Raw genomic sequence first — 17794 nt, 5'->3', positions numbered from 1 at the left:
TCACATTTTGGTAGCATTGAATGATGTTATCCAAGAAGTTAATTGTCTGGAGGAGGCAGCCAAGGAATTAACAATTGATAATTTAAAGAAGAACCATTATATCCTTGTCGATTGTGGTGGATTAAGAGCTTGGTGTTGGTATAAAACCATTGCGCTGTTAGACAAGGCTGGATTTAAAATGACTGCAGTAAAGTTAACTAGTTCAAACATTCATTCTGTTGACACAAATAGCATCACCAGCCTATCACAGCATGCAAAACCACTAAATGATTTTCTTAAAACGCTTGTTTACGGGGAGAGGGTGTATTTGGTGGTGCCTGCATATCATTGGCGATGGAGCTCTATCCCTCTACAGTTTCAAAAGCAGTATTTGTTGTTGCAGCAAATATACAAGGTCACATCTTATTCTTTAGCCATAGAGAGCACTTTGGTCTGGAGAAATTTGGTGGGGACTGTTCTACAACCATTGTTCCTAACCTGAACCTTTAGGACAAGGTTCTTATTGACAGTGGGGTATTGTTATGAATGCGGCCCAAGATAAGAAAGGTGGTGAAAGTGGATCCATTAAAAAGGGAAGCAGGCCCAAATATCTGCAAAAGAACCTCTCAAATGACGTTTAGGACCCTGGCTAAGACACGGCTATATGGATATAAAGTGGGATAACTGCGGAGAAGATCGTTACGCGAATACCAAGTCTTTTCTTTATTTTGGCTTAGATCTTGATGGAGCATTCTGGAACCTCCCTCCATTCTTGTTTTCCTTTTATTTTAGTTGCTTGTTCTTAGTACTGTTCATGGTTGGAACTAATATAAATTGTCTCTATCTTCTTCAGTAAATATGGATCCATTATAAGTGCACGAAGTATATCCCATTCATGTAGAGATATTACAAAGCAGTCTAGTCTAACGTACTGTCTGTGTTTCTTGATGCGCCTGCATAGCAATTTCGAGCAATATCAATCGACATGGAAATTTCCTAAAACGCCTATTACTGTTTCGACTCATATTTTTGCACTTTGGTTTCTCATATCTATCTCTACTAGAAAATGAATACATTAATCTCAACATATAATTGCCTTCTTTAGTTTGATGTATAATCCACGTAAAACGGATTTTTGACGTCTAAGACTTCTTGAAAGACTTTAGTGAATAAAGATCTATGTAGGAGAAAGTCTTCTTCCCATCAGCGTCCTGTACCCGCATTGGCATGACTTATCGCATTCACACCAATTAAAGGGGAAAGCACTCCTCACCAGAATTTTTCTATTCTCAGAGTTCAAACGTGAGACGTATGATTAAGGATAGAGGGATGCTATCCATCCTACCACAACCCTTGGTGGTAGTTTATAGTTAAGTATGTATACTAATTGTCGGAAACAAAGTCAATTCGCACATTTAGTTTATATATATAGAGAGAGAGTTAGTTCACCCTTATTGTCACGCACTAATGAGTAGATGCATTGGCACTGCAAACAACAGGGAACTGCCTCAATGATCTAAAGCAAAGTCAAATGAACACAAATTATATGCCTGAATAATTTTTTCCTGGATGGGTAGTGTTACTTTCAGAAAAGAAACAGTCAACTTTTCATGCTAATATTTGAAAGGACCTATTTGTTACCAATAAATTATCTCAATGACAATTTTCAAGTTAACACTTAGCATAGGGAAAAGAAAATAAGAAGAGATTGCACTTGCTGGAAAAGAAAAGGCGAAATCGCTTCGTGGCCACTTAAACTTGTACTGGATTTCAAAACCGATATATAAACTTTTGATTTTCCCATTTTAGCACATCTACTCAACCAATTTTGAGTATAAATGAACCCCTTCGTCAGAGCGTGAAGCTCAATTTCCTGACAGGAAGAACACGTCAAATTCTAAGACTATTTATTATTTTACATGTGTCATTTGTGGGTTCGTTTCCTTAAACTAATTTATCAAAAAAAAATTCTTATTTTACTTCTTTCACTATTTCTTCTACAACTTTTAGCGCTGTAGTTTGAGAAAAAAATTCCAGCCATAACCTGACCACTAGGGCTGGGCATATATCGGGTAAAACCGATAACCCGAACCGTTAATTATTTATTGGGTTATCGGTATTGGGTTATTGGGTTAACGGTTCGGTAACGGTTTAGAATTTTTTTACTATTGGGTTATCGGTTCGGGCCTCGGTTTGCTAATTTTGTTAATGGATTAACCGATAACCCAATAAGAATTAATGAAATTACTACTTTACCCTTAAGTATATACATATGCTAGGGCTTCACTTCATTCTTTCCTATTATTTCTCAGCCGCATTCTTCAGTCTTCACTCTTCAGTTGTTTCATCTTCATTCTTCATAGACCTTACTAGTTACTCCTAGTGTAAGTCTTTAGTCTTATAAATTAGGCTTTTAATTTCTATAACAAAATTCATCTTCATATATGGATTTTTGATTATTAAAGATTCTTTATTTTTTTATTTTCGTTTCTTAATTCTGTGAGCTCACGTTGTGCAGCTTATACCTACTATCGGTTTCTTTTTTCAACTTAGGCATTTGACAAACAATATCCCGTTTATCTAGGACAGTTTATTTTGGACTATTTGGAGGTAATAATGTTGGACTAATTATTTATTAAGTCAGTTAAATCTTTCTATTTGTGGAATTTTTAAGTGGATGTTCAAGTTCTTGCTTAAATTCATTTACTTTCATGTTTTTGTGTGGCTAATTTATGTTGTGCTTTGCTTTTAGTTTTAAGAAGTTGTAATATTTACTGTGTTTTGGTTAACTTTAGTTTTCATGGGAGGTAATAATGTTAATTTAATTGTTTGTTTACTGTTTCTTTATGAGTTTGCCTTTGGGTTTTGATTAGTTTTAGCAATTATAACACTTAAACGTTTCTATTTTTGGATTGTCTTCTCTTTTTTTCTTAGCTCCAGTGAATTATCTTCTCTTTTTTGCTTAACTCTAGATTGAGTTATCTTATCGGGTAAACGGATAACCCAACCGATAATGATCAATAACCGATTACCCAATACCCGATAAACAATATCTTATCGGTTCGATTATCGGTTTATCAAATTTATAAACCGATAACCGATATGCTAAACCGATAATATTCATAACCGAACCGAACCGAACGATGCCCACCCCTACTGACCACATGCCTCAATCAACCATGAACTTCCATAAAATCCATTTCATCTTTCACTTTTAATAAAATCCATAGAATTCATACCCCAAGTCAAAGAGTCAATGGGGCACCTGTTAAAATTCCGTCAAGGCATCAAGAGAGCCGGCGAGGCTATGTCCAAGAAGGACATGAATGGTGAAATCAGAAAGAAAGAGAAGTCGGACTCCGTAAGTGGGATTTTCCGGGTAAAACTCGACAATTTTCCGATGGTCTTTCTCTTTTCTCTACCTATCTTCTAGTCTGAGATGGATACAAAGAAAAAAAGAGGGAGTTAATGTGAGAGAAAGGATTGACAGAATGTTTTTGACAAAATTCATTGCTTTTCTTTATTTTTCACTACGCTGAGTTTGAAACAAAAAGAGGAAGAAGTGGGGAAAGATTGGAGTGGAGGAGAAAGAAAAGAAGGGGAAGGTGTGGGGTAGACGACAATGGGGAAAGGGGAAAATTAAGAAACAGGAAGAGGTTAGGGGAATAATGGTATTACTGATTTGGGGTGGGGTAAAGTGGGGTTGGGGCTTATTTTCTTTCTTTTTCATTTGCAATTCTTTTTTGATTTTAGATTTTTTAAAATGAAAATAATTGTAATCACGTGCCTAATTTACGTGACTTGCACACTCTTTGTCCACATCACTTCTTCCATGCCACATGTGCATGGTCAACAGTCAAATAGGTTTATTAGTTACCAAATACGAGAATTTGAGTGTTCAAATGGAAACGATGTAAGTTTGTGTATCGGCTTTACAAATGAGAGCAAGTTTAAGTGGCCGGAAGGCCATTTCGCCAAAAGAAAATGATCAAAGTTCATGTTCATAAATGCCAATATAATTTCCTAGCAGAAAGGGATATATTCAACTCAGGTTGAGTATAAAATTTCCAAATTATACTAATTTCATATTAGTTCATCCACCATAAAACAGTGCTCAGAGCTACTTGAATGATTATGGTTGAGTATAAAATTTCCAAATTATAACAACAATATTGTAGTAGTCCCGAAACATTATGGCAGCGTCCCAATGCAACAACTATGCCTCTGTTAACAGCAGCCAAAAAAATTTCATCTATAAATTTCCGCATGATACAACAACTGCGCCTGAATCCCAAACAAGTTGGGATCGGCTATATGAATCCTTACTGACCATATGATTCGCCATTTAAACTCAAACTCATCTCGGGATTACACTCTTGATCATGTAGAGAAAACATTATATAAGCAAGAGGCTTAAGAACATATATTTCAGCTGAGTGTTTGATACCCCAAAGGTCCTTGCATTGCATCACTTCTCATATTAGTCCTCCTCATGAAAGAAGGAACCCAAGGGAATAGTTTTTCCAGTTCCTTGCCTATTGTACCTTGGCTAAATTGCTTGTCGTTGATCCCAAATTTTGCTCTTTCTATGGATTCCATTATGTCTTCCCTTGAGACAGAATCAGCCCCTGTAAAACATAAATATATATATGTAACATTGTTATTAGAACTATGAGTACACCAACCAGTCTTGTCGGGTAAAGCAGAAAAACAAATTTGTCTTTTCTTTGATGGTAGAATAAGAAGCATAGTTCTCCACCATCTCATAAAGAGCGGCAACAAAATTCTTAAGCTGAGGGAGAAAGAAGGCTCCTCATGTACTAAATAAACGGAAACCATATTTACCTTATAAAAAAAAATGGAACTATATAGGAAGAAGTGCTTGGCTGTAATAAAGAAACATTACAGCCCTGCTAATGCAGGGGTGATCAGGGGATATAGAATACTCGTCAATCAAAAACCTTCCTAACTTTTTCTTCCATTTCTGGCCCTCCTTTGTAGTTCCTTTATTTTTTTTTTTTCCTTTTTTGAGGGAGAAGGAACGGCGCTTAGAGTTGGTACACATTTACAGTAACACAAATAAAACAGCTAGCTACCAATTATACACATTTACAATAATAAGCATAAACTAGCTAGCTACACAAATCAAGCAACAAGAGACCAAGCGTTTTTGAATGCAATGAAACAGTGGTACTAAGTGCAATATGTATAAATCTTACCTCTGCGTGCAGCTAGTAAAGCAGCTTCGTTGACAATGTTAGCAAGGTCAGCACCTACAAAGCCTTGAGTAAGAGATGCAACCAGGTCACACACAAGCTCCAGGTCTTCCTCAAGCGGCACTCCTCTTAAGTGTACGGCCAGGATCTTTCTCCTTCCATCTTCATCTGGTTCACCGACTAAAATTTTCCTGGAGAAACGTCCAGGCCGACATAAAGCTGGATCCAGAGCTTCTGGTCTATTAGTTGCAGCAATTACAATGATGTTCAAGTCTGAGTCAAAGCCATCCATCTCCGTAAGCAACTAGAAAAACAGAAGGGTTTTCTGAGGCCCACAAATGCATAATATAACCAACAATTAAAAATATCAATTTTGTAGCACAATGTTTCAATTCCTACACCCTTACTGAGAGCAAACAGACAATCAGGAGCTAGTTTGAGTCCGCTATATGGATCCTCTCAGTTCGATCTATTTCAGTCCAATTCATTCCAACACTAAATGATATGTCTTTTAAAGCAAATTAGGGGTTTGATAAAACTAAAAAATTTATAGCCAAGCGTATATACATCAGAACCTGTTGTTAAAAAGGAGGCGCAAAAGAATGTACAATGGCCCGTCATAGTTCCAACCATCATTCGAATTCATAAACTAACTCATTTAAGAAAGATATGACCAAAACATTCCCAAATTCAGCTTAAATATTAGCCGCTTGGCAGCAAAGCAATGACATAACTTTTATGATAAATGTGACTGGTTATGAAAAGTATTCCCAGGTGAAGGGTAATGAGGACATCGGCCTCAATGTTTATTTAGAAAAAAAAGATTAGGGAAGATAACTAAAAGCGGGTCAACTTGCAGTAGTAATGATAAACTGATGGCTTTATACTGCTTTTGCTATGTTAATACTAAACATCCAACTTAACGATGCACAAACAGCAGAAGGATATTACTGGTAACTTATGACTCAATCAAGATGTCATCGGATAAATACGGTGACACCACCAAAGAGGTGATAGAGGTCCCAGTCTTTGTTTTACCTGATTCAAAGTTTGGTCTCTTTCATCATTGAAACTCCTGCCGCGCTTTCCTCCAACAGCATCAAGTTCATCGATGAAAATGATTGACGGAGCATTCTTTCTTGCTACGCTAAAAAGGTCTCTAATGCGAGCTGCTCCTCTTCCAACAAACATTTCAACAAACTCACTAGCAGAAACGGAAAAAAAGGGTAGTCCTGCTTCTCCTGCCACTGCACGAGCTAGTAACGTTTTTCCAGTGCCAGGTGGACCTACAAGCAGTACACCTCTTGGTAACTTCGCCCCTAGTTTACTGAAGTTTATAGCTCCTTGCAGACACAATACTATCTACAAACAAGAAAATGAATTGTTCACAATCTAATAAGGCAACATAAGACAGATTCTTTAATAGCTTGTAAAGTGAAACCAATCTACTTGGGTTCACTCTTCACACTTATCGTCCCAAGGAAATAATAATAGCATATGAACTGCACAACACCCTGTTTACCTTCCATGGGAGGAGAAATACTTGGACACCTTATCTGAGGAAATAAATACAACAATATAAACCGAATGGGCTAGTATATTTGGCATTATCTTAAAAAAAATACTCATTTAATCATTAGCAATGTAAAAAGTGAGTCAGGATCAAAGAAAAGGTTGGGAGAGAAAAGGGGAAGGGGGGGGGGGGGGGTAATGGATTGCTCAGTGTTACAATTAGTAATTTGTAGATCATGCAATATAGCTGAAGTTTGTAGGACTATATGCAGGTATGTTTTTCTCTTAATATATAGCAGCAGAACTGTGAAAAAGAAACTAACAGAAATTTCAAAAGTATTTATATATATATATATATGTATGTATATATATATATATATGTATGTATATATATACATATATGTATGTATATATATACATACATACATATATATATAGAGAGAGAGAGAGAGAGCTCAGCAACGATCCCTGCACTAAAAGCAAATGCCTCTTGAACCTTTTTTGTTGGTGTAAGCATAGGTGTAACTGATGTAGATCTAATTTTGGACTTCATTGGCGCCTTGAGTTTTGAAAAGCTGTCATTAACGCTTTATTAATTATGCATCTTTTGGATGCCAGAATTAACAATGGTTTCTTTACTTCATCCCAAAAATGTGAGAAAGAAGCTATTCAAGTTTTATGATATTTCCTAAATCAGGAATTTCAATTTCTAGCTATTGTTGTACTTCCATGGTGTTTACGTTTTCCTCCTTGACTGTTAGAAGTTTCTCGCTTAAAATGGTTTAAGCTTCACTGAAGAAAATTATTTTCTTTGCTTGGCTCAGTGCGCAATGATATCTTAACGCAAAACAACTTAAAAAGGAGAGGAGGATTTTTATGAGTTGGTGGTACTTGTGCAAGGAGCATGGAGAGGAACAGATTACTTCTAATGCACTTGACCATTGTGTTCTCACTGTTCAACATATCATCGGTGTTATCAAGGAAAGTGAAGAAAACAATTATGTATGGGAGATTACAGACAATAAGTAATGGGACGAATGTAGCTAGGAGAACATTGTCGCTGCGTCTTTTTTGGACGATTTTGACTGAAGAATTAGGATTTTGTTTAAACATGTCGGAAGCCATAAAAGATTTTTTATAGTCAGCGAAAAGAGCTGACAGAGCCCATTGTGTTAGTCACCCGAAATGGTTAAAACTGAATAACCTTTGTATTACTATGTTAAGATGGATCGACATGTATGTCCATTACATAGCCAGTCAACTCTTCATTAAAGAATGTACTTAATTTTTTTCACGCGAATTCTGTTTAGACTATTCTAACTGGAAATGGGTTGCCTGAACATAAAGAACTACAGTTGAAAAAAGAGGGAATCCATTTCTTTTTGAGGGAAGCCATTTCATCAGAAACTAATTGTTGCAATTCTGAATGCTAATATTCACATAAGTCTAGGTTCCCTCTCTATTTAAACTCCAGTTACTACTTGCCGGATCCAAAAAGCATGTGCTTTTATATTCAGAATCCAAGTATTGAATTAGCATCCCATATACATAAACCTAGTTGAATGCATCACAACTCATCAAATGAAGCAACAAAGGGCTAATACTTCTCCCACCCTAACAGGTGAGGGAGGGAAAAAAAGAGAAGGAGAAACGCTTGCTAGTTGAGAGATAATAAACTCATTATCACCAGAATTACAAAACTTAAAAGTTACTGTGGAGTTCAGAATGATGGCTGCTTACCTCCATAAGTTCGACTTTTGCAGCATCCACACCCTCGACATCATTAAAGCCAACCACCTGGTTACTTGGTTTTCGTTTTTTTGCAGGACTATTGGCAGCAGAAAGTTGACGATAGAGAAGCCACATTAACGGAGTCAAAGGAATCCATAAAGTTAAGATAGTAATCAATAAGCTCCTAATCGACATAAGTGCTGATTGAGGGGCTGATCCATATGCTGTTCCCTTTTCCCTCATTAGACTGAGAAGATATCCTTCATCATGATCAATCTTCCTCGTCGAAAACTGCCATACAGGTTGGGCTTTTGACATTTTACTCCTGCCACCTTTGTTGCTATCCATATCTTTGCTTTCCTCAATTATGGCCGCGCTTTCAGCGCGAACTAAGGAACTATCTTCACCAGTCTGAACAGCTGCGCTTTCAGCAAGAACTAAGGAACTATCTTCACCTGTCTGAACAGCCGCGCTTTCAGCAGGAACTAAGGAACTATCTTCACCTGTCTGAACATTCTTAAGACTACTGAAGTTTGTATTGTAGTAAATACGCCGTGTGCCTTCCTCAAATTGAACCTTTGTTACAGCCCCTCCCTGAAGACTAGTAATCAAGTCTGAATATGGAACAACCTTGGGAGAAGGAGTTGCTGTTAATCTTAGAAACAAATAGCACAAGCCCAACACCACTGAAATTGAAGTTGACAGTGTCACTCTTCTTGTATTCTTCCTCAAAAACTTGCCAAAATCATTTAACATAGAATTAACAGACACCCTTTTCAACCTTCTTGACAATAATCTTAGCCTTGGTCTCAATCTCAACGAAAACTTCCGACGAATATCATTACTTTCTGTTTTGTTCAAATGGGTTTCTACATCTCCCCTCTCATTTACCAGTGACCTAACCCCAGTACTACAAAGTAGTATTCTACTCTGAGATTTACAGAACCTATAATTCAACCCAAAACAAGAGTTTGAAAATGAGCAAGATAGATTCTTGAATCTACTCAAAGGTTCAAAATTTCCAAAATGGACCATCCATTTCTTGTAATTACATTGAGATTTATACAATTTATAATTCAACCCCAACAAAGGCACACAACTTGAGGTAAAACAAGAAGTGGATAATGAGCAAGATTGATTCTTGAATCTACTTAAAGGTTCAAACTTTCCTACATGGGGCTGCCATTTCTTGTGAGAAACTAATAATCTTTCATTTGAAACAAGAGGAAAAGATGCCATTTTTCTATAATATGCACATGAGCTGCTCCATGAAACTTGGAACCAACACTAAAGATTTAATTTTTTGACAAAGAAAATTAATAATATACCTGGTTTGGTTAGTTTGATGTGAAAGGTGGAGACTTTTTAGGCTTTAGCAGTATACAGCAAGTTTGGGAGGAAGATAAGAGCAGTATTTGGGTTTTTCAGAATTTTATTGTAGTAGTTCATTTTATTTTATTTTATTTTTTATGATAATTGAGGATGAGAGGGTAAGGTGAACCAAAATCTGGGATCCTTTGATATTTTCAGATTTTTAAATGATGAATATTTGGGCTAAAATTATATGGTGGGCTTTGTTTCGTATGAGCCTTGTTTTCGGTAGAAATTCAAAAATAGCCGGAATTACAAGTGGTCATTGAAACATAGCCACAGTTTCAAAAGTAATCAAAATCTAGCCATTTTTTATGTAAAGATAAATCTGAACGAAACACTGTTCAAAATCTGGAAAATATCCCAGCATAATATACTGGAATTCCAATAAAATATACTGGAACTCCAGTATATTATGCTGGAACTCCCTGGAGTTCCAGTATAATATACCGGTCCAACATAATATGCTGGAAGTTCATACACAGGTGCTCCAATCTCTAGTATATTATGCTGGAACTTTTCACGTGTTGGAGTTCCAGCATAATATGCTAGAAATTCATACACAGGTGCACCAATCTCCAGTATATTATGATGGAACTTTCCATGTTGCAGCAAAATAGTTGCTATTTTTTAATGGCTTTGCAAATGCTGGCTATTTTTCAATACCAATCCGAAAACTGGCTAGCCCATGTTATTTTTACCTTGTTTTCTGGACTTACAAAGACATTGAGTAGTAGTTGTCACACCTCCTTTTTCCCTAGGGGGACAGGAGTTTTTCCCATTGAAGTGACATTATTCGAAATGGGATTATTATTCAGAGTCGCCACTTGGGATAATTATTGGTATCCCAAGTCACCGATTTATTTTAAATCCCAAATCTAGGAAATTTTGACTTCGTTTAAAGTCTGGGAAACCAGAAAACTAGGTAAGAAATTCTGTTAACTTGGGAGAAGGTGTTAGGCATCCCGGGTTCCGTGGTTTTAAGACGGTCGCTTAGTAATTTATACTTGACTTATTTTATCTAATTACTCATTTTAGAACCTATGTTTATTTTACCTTTTACCGCTATTAATCACTTGATAATCCGTATTTAAAGAATTAACTTAAGATGAGTTACGTGTACATATACTCGTTTAGTTTTAGTGTGTCAAAAATTGTATCACGCGTACGTGTACACAATTCCTAACACTTAGTTTATTTAAGGAAAAGGGTTTGGTCAAAATTTCGCGAACATGTACTTTGAATTTATTTAATATCGTAATCATGAAAGCTATTTTAAAAAAACGTGCCTAAAGCATTTCTACGAATATTTGATTAAGGCGTTTTATTTGCTAAAATGTTTGACCATGGTCACGCAAACGTATACCTTGGTTTATTTTTTGCATCACAACTATGTCACGCACACGTGTACATAATTATAATGGTTAGTTCAATTTAAAGTGTACCTAAAGTTGTGATTATGTCTCTAAACTAAGTACCCTATGTCATGTAACTAGGTGTAAATGTTCCAAAACTATGTGACACATTTATTTAATTAATGGGGCAGCTTACATATTAACTGTCAAACAGGCCCAGATTTAAAGTTTGCGGCCTGACAAGGACTAGGTCCAAATGGACTCTAGCCCAAGACTTATATTGTCTTTCACTAGGAGCCTTTGCACTGATATCCCTCACGAAGGCCAAGTAAGAAAGGCAACCCATCCCAACCATCCGTTGGGCCTTCAAAGATGAAACTACCCTACAGGGAACATAATCCGTCGAACCTCGCCACTCAATCCGTGGCACACCCGGCATGGCCAACGTCACTGTCTTAGCATGATAGTCCAAAATAACACAACATGGATATAACCAGTCCATGCCCAATATCACATCAAAATCCACCATACAAAGCAACAGAAGGTCCACTCAGGTCTCCAAACCCCCAATAGTCACCACACACGACCAATATATGCGGTCCACAATAATAGTATCGCCCACCGGAGTAGATATACCAACAGACAAAACAAGAGACTCACTGGGCATACCCAAATAACGAGCAAAATATGATGACACGTATGAAAAAGTGGAACCAGGGTCAAATAATACAGAGGCATCTCTGTGGCAGACTCAGACATTTCCTGTAATCACAGCATCTGAAGCAATAGCATCTGGTCTGGTTGGGAGGGCATAGAAACGGGCCTGACCGCCACCTGATCGGCCTCCCTCTCTAGGGCGACCCCTAGCTGACAGACCTCCACCCCGAGCTGACTGGGCAGGTGGGGAAGTAACTGGTGCTGAAGCCGAAGGCTGACTCCTCTGCTGGATGAACCTCCCGTAAGACGGGGACAAAACCACTTGATATGACCCAAATCTCCACACTCCAAGCAGCCTCTCCCGGCAAATGGTGGTGGGGACCGAAGGGAGCCCTGAGCACCAGGATACCCACTAGAAGACCCAGGCATAGATGAGCCCTGGACTGATGGTGCATGAGTCGAACTCTGAGCTAGAAGGGCACTGAGAGATGAGTGACCCTAATATGAACTGTGAGAACCATGGCCAGATGATCCACCACGGTGACTCGAACGTGTTGGCTGAGCATGTCTGAATGGACGGCCTCTGTCGTGCTGAAACTGACCCCCAGAAGGTACACCACCAAAGCTACCATATCCTCGAGGCCTCTTGGCCTCCCTCTCAACTCGCTACTGGCAGCGAACTGACTCAATCTCTCTGGAAATGTCAACTACCTCCTCAAAAGAAGCGCCAGATACCCTCTCTCTGGTCAAAAAAATCCGTAGCTGATAAGTGAGGCCATCAACGAACCTCTTGATCCTCTCCCTATCCGTGGGAACCAGCCAGATAGCATGACGGGCCAACTCGGAGAATTTCATCTCATACTGCATAACGATCATATCCTCCTGATGCAACTGCTCGAACTACCTACGCAGCTCTTCTCTATGGGAATGCGGTACATACTTCTCCAGGAAGAGAATGGAGAACTGATGCCAGGTAAGGGGCGATGCAGTAACAGGCCTACGCCTCTCATAAGCCTTCCACCAAGTAAAGGCAGCTCCAATAAACTGAAAGGTAGTAAATGCGACCCTACTGGTCTCCAGAATGCCCGTTGTACGAAGAAACCTCTGAAACTTGTCCAAGAAACCCTAGGCGTCTTCACCCTCTGCACCACTGAAAGTTAGAGGCTGAAGTCTACCAAACCTCTCCAATCGACGCTGCTCATCATCAGGCATAATTGGTACCACATAATCCTGAGCAGGTGCAACCGGCTAGGCTGGTGGTTCCTCTGGTGTCTGGAATCCCTGAACAACCTGGTGCACACGGTCAAGATCTGAGCCAAGGTCTCCTGAAGACCCGGAATAACAATAGGCACAATCGGTGCCTGAGCTGGTCCTGCTGGAGCATCCCCCTCTAGAATTTGATCATGAACTGGGGCGGCTGGTGGATCTGCAGGTGCTTCCCTATCTGCTGTGCGGGCTACACCCCTGCCCCTACCACGGCCTTCGACCGCGACCTCAGGCTCTAGTGACCCCAACTGGTGGTACTGGTGGTCGTCCGTCCTGACCGCTAGCACGTGTGCTCACCATCTGTGAGAGAATAGAATAACAGAAGTTTAGTACTAGAATCAACAGATTCGCACGACAAGAATTCAGGAATGTGAAGTTTATCCTAAAGGTTCTGCAGCCTCCCGAAGATAAGTATAGATGTCTCCGTACCGATCCGCGAGACTCTACTAAACCTGCTCATGACCCGTGAGACCTATGTAACCTAGGCTCTGATACCAACTTGTCACGACCCTAAAATCGACCCGGTCTTGATGGCACCTATCATGAAACTAGGCCAACCGACACATTTCCAAAATAGTTCAACATTTCATTTAAAGCTTAAATAATACCATTTTCAACTGAAATTCCATAAAAGATATTAAGTAAAAAAAAACAAAAAAAAAACGGAAAGTAAAAGCCCGACCTCGGGTGTCACTAAGCCATGAGCAATTCTACATTCATTCTGAAACACAACTAGACCAACATAGTCTGAAATACCCAAATATACTAGAAGGAAGATAAAGAAGGAGAAAGGCGGAACTGCGAACGTCAGGCAGCTACCTCGCTATCTCCAGTGAAATCCGCGTCTGGAATAGTCAATAGCCACTACCGTGGCCTGAGATACCTGGATCTGCACACAAGGTGCAGGGGGTAACGTGAGTGCACCAACTCAGTAAGTAACAAGTCCAAACTATGGACTGACAGGTAGTGACGAACTAAACCTCAACATGTAACACAATTAAACTGTACAGTAAGTAGGCATGCTTGCAGTTTAACTATTCAACTCAATAGTACAAATCTTAACAGTGTGAAGTATAAAGCTCAGGAAACCTCTACGTACCAATACACAGAAAGCATGAAAATGTACCATGTACCTCCACTCTCAAGTGCCCAACCACTCGGTACTGTATATGACTATCCGGCACAGGGAAGATCCATCCCGGAATATATACACATCACTGACATCAGTCACCCAGTACCGAGGAAGGCCATTCCAGCCCTATGGAGAAGATCCATCTCCAGGTATAATTACTTCGGACAAGATCCATGTCCAGGGAAGATCCATCCCTCAATAATATCAACCGCGCTCACTGGGGGTGTGTAGACTCCGGAGGGGCCCCTTTCAGCCCAAGCGCTATGTCAAGCCAACGAAGGCATAATCAATAATCTATTGCGGCGTGCAGCCCGATCCCATGCTGTCACTCATAATCAGGCTCTCGGCCTCACTCGGTCATAACTCTCTAGTCTCACACACACGGGCTCACAATACCAAGAAACTAGCCCGTAATAATGATATGATGTGCCAAATAACAATAACCGAGACTGAGACATGATATAATATGTATGAACAAGACTGAGTACAGAATATCAATGAAGCTAATGATATGACAGCAAGAAACAACCTCTCGGGTCTCAATAGTATCGGCGTGAAGCCTTAACATGGTAATTAGCATGATTTATAGCTCATTAACTAAATCACATAATCACTACACAGGTATCAGCAAGAAAGAGTCACTAAGCGGTGCCATGGAATGATCCAGGCCGCATTCCTCACGGTGCACACCCACACGCCCGTAACTTGGCATTTGCGTCACCTCAATATTAATCATAGAACACATAGTTTGGGGTTTCGAACCCTGAGAACCAAGTCTGGAAGCATTACTTGCCTTAAACCAAGCCAAAACTCTACCCGCAATGCCCTTGCCTCTCGATCCGGCCTCCAAATGCTCCGAATCTAACTAAAATCGGTATATTATCATCAATACACGCTAAAGGAATGAAAATCACACAAAAATTACCAAATTAAACCTAAAATCTCGAATTTGCTCAAACCCGGCCTCCCGGGTCCACGTCTCGGAATCCAACAAAAATTGCAAAACTAGAAACTCCTTTCACTCCCGAGTCTATACATACCAAAATCATCAAAATCAGACCTCAAATGGTCCCTCAAATCCCCAATTCAAACTCTCCAATTTCAAGCCTTAATCCCCCAAATTTCTTCTCTAATTTCCACCAATATCATGATTAAACAATGGAAAAGTTGCCATAAACACAAGTATTAAAGCTTGAGTAGCTTACCCCGATGAAATCCTTGAATTCCCTCTTGAAATCATAGCCCCAAACTCCAAACTAGTCCAAAAATGGTGAAGAAATGGCAGAAATTCGCGAAGGAGAACTTATATACTTTCTGCCCAGGACTTCCGCATCTGCGGTACTAATCTCGCACCTGCGCAACCGCTTCTGCAGTCCAACCCACCGCACCTGCGGTTTCCACTTAAATACCCAGGACCGCATCTGCGCCCCAGGCACCGCACCTGCAGTGCCGCAGATGCGTCCAACATACCGCTTTTGCGGTTCTTCTCCTGATGGCCAAAACACGCACCTGCGATCTCCATACCGCATCTGCGACCTCGCACCTTCGGTCCCAATCCGCAGGTGCGGAAATGACAGAAGCAGCAAATTCAGCAGCATCAACTCAATGCCAAACTTTCCGTCAACCATCCAAATTTATCCCGAGGCCCTCGGGACCCAACCAAACATGCCAACAAGTCACATAACACCATTCAAACTTATTCCAACCTTCGGAACTCTCCAAACTATATCGAACACCAAATCACCCTCGGATTCAAGCTTAAGGATTTCCAAACTTCCAAATTCCGCATACGATGCCAAAACCTATCAGACCTCATCCGAATGACCTGAAATTTTGCACACAAGTCACAAATGACACAAAGGACCTACTCCAATTTCCAAAATTCCATTACGTCCCCGATATCAATATTTCCACTGCCGACCGGAAAATGCCAAATTTCCAATTTCGCCAATTCAAGCCTAAATCCACCAGGGACCTCCAAATTACATTCCGAACACGCTCCTAAGTCCAAAATCACCTAACGAATCTATCCAACCCATCAGAATTCACATCTGAGACCTTCTACACATAAGTCAACATCCGGTTGACTTTTTCAACTTAAGCTCCTAAATTAGAGACTAAGTGTCCTATTTCACTCCAAAACCACTCCGCACATAGAACAACCAACACGATATGATGAAATACAACTGAACAACACATAAAGAAGCAGAAATGCGGGAAACAGGGCTATAACTCATGAAACGACCGGCCGGGTTGTTACATCCTCCCACTCTTGAACAAATGTTCGTCTTCGAGCGAGTCAAGAAACGTACTTGAAGCCTCAAACGGGTGTGGATATCTGCTCCGCATCTCCCACTCGGTCTCCCAAGTAGCCTCCTCCATGGTCCGACCTCTCCACTGCACTTTCACTAAAGCTATGTCCTTTGATCTCAACTTTCGGCCCTGCCGATCCAAAATAGCCACTGGCTCCACATCATAAGTCAAATCTCCGTCTAATTGAATCGTGCTGAAATCCAAAACATGAGACGAATCGCCAATATACTTTCGGAGCATAGAAACATGAAATACCGGATGCACACTCAACAAGCTAGGTGACAAAGCCAGCTCATAAGCCACCTCCCCAATCCCCCGAAGTACCTCAAAAGGCCCAATGAACCGAGGACTCAATTTACCTTTCTTCCCAAATCTTATAACACCCTTCATGGGCGAAACCTTCAGTAGAACCTTCTCCCGAACCATGTAAGACACATCACAAACCTTCCTGTCAGCATAACACTTTTGTCTTGACTGCGTTGTACGAAGCCGCTCCTGAATCACTTTCACCTTGTCCAAAGCACCTTGTACCAAGTTTGTACCCAAAAGCCTAGCCTCACCCGGCTCAAACCAACCTACTGGAGATTTACACCGTCTCCCATATAAAGCCTCCTATGAAGCCATCTGAATACTCGGTTGATAACTATTGTTATATGCAAACTCCGTGAGTGGTAGAAACTGATCCCATGAACCCCCAAAATCAATGACATAAGCGCGTAACATGTCCTCCAATATCTGAATAGTGCGCTCGGATTATCCATCCGTCTGAGGGTGAAAAGCTGTGCTCAACTTAACCTGAGTACCTAACTCTCGCTGCACGGCTCTCCAAAATTGCGAAGTAAACTGTGTACCTCTATTTGAAATGATGGAAATTGGGACACCATGCAGGCGAACAATCTCTCAAATATAAATCTCAGCTAACCGCTCTGAAGAATGGGTAGTACACACAGGAATGAAGTGCGCGGACTTGGTCAGCTGATCCACAATCACCCAAACAGCATCTAACTTCCTCGAAGTCCGTGGGAGTCCAACTACGAAATCCATGGTGATCCGCTCCCACTTCCACTCTGAAATATCCATCTGCTGAAGCAAGCCACCCGGTCTCTGACGCTCATATTTCACCTGCCGACAATTGAGGCACCGAGCTACAAATCCCACTATATCTTTCTTCATTCTCCTCCACCAGTAGTGCTATCACAAATCCTGATACATCTTCGCGGCACCCGGATGGATGGAATAGCGCGAGCTATGGGTCTCTTCGA

The 17794-nt window shown here is 40.2% G+C and overlaps 1 protein-coding gene across 1 annotated transcript; it reads right to left on the bottom strand.

Moving 5' to 3' along the window:
• Positions 1-4100: 4100 nt before the first annotated feature.
• On the bottom strand, positions 4101-9912 carry LOC109238364 (probable inactive ATP-dependent zinc metalloprotease FTSHI 3, chloroplastic). The gene is made up of 4 exons (XM_019404797.1): positions 8448-9912; positions 6234-6557; positions 5199-5499; positions 4101-4607 (listed from the first exon to the last, which is right to left on the bottom strand). Exons 1-4 carry the CDS (start codon positions 9675-9677, stop codon positions 4408-4410), a joined length of 2055 nt encoding a protein of 684 aa, XP_019260342.1. The 5' UTR covers positions 9678-9912; the 3' UTR covers positions 4101-4407.
• Between the last annotated feature and the right edge of the window lie 7882 nt (positions 9913-17794).

Source organism: Nicotiana attenuata, unplaced genomic scaffold (genome assembly GCF_001879085.1).
Source record: "Nicotiana attenuata strain UT unplaced genomic scaffold, NIATTr2, whole genome shotgun sequence".
NCBI lineage: Eukaryota > Viridiplantae > Streptophyta > Magnoliopsida > Solanales > Solanaceae > Nicotiana > Nicotiana attenuata.
Note: the sequence above shows the minus strand (reverse complement) of the source record. Positions and strands in the feature narration are given on the sequence as shown.

What these genes read in the sequence shown, in the direction of transcription:
- LOC109238364 (XM_019404797.1), bottom strand. Translation starts at nt 9,677, where the DNA reads ATGGCATCTTTTCCTCTTGTTTCAAATGAAAGATTATTAGTTTCTCAC. An exon ending in GAGACCAAACTTTGAATCAG is followed by an intron (nt 5,500 to 6,233) that starts GTAAAACAAAGA and finishes CTGTTTTTCTAG; the next exon opens with TTGCTTACGGAGATGGATGG. An exon ending in TTTACTAGCTGCACGCAGAG is followed by an intron (nt 4,608 to 5,198) that starts GTAAGATTTATA and finishes TATGTTTTACAG; the next exon opens with GGGCTGATTCTGTCTCAAGG.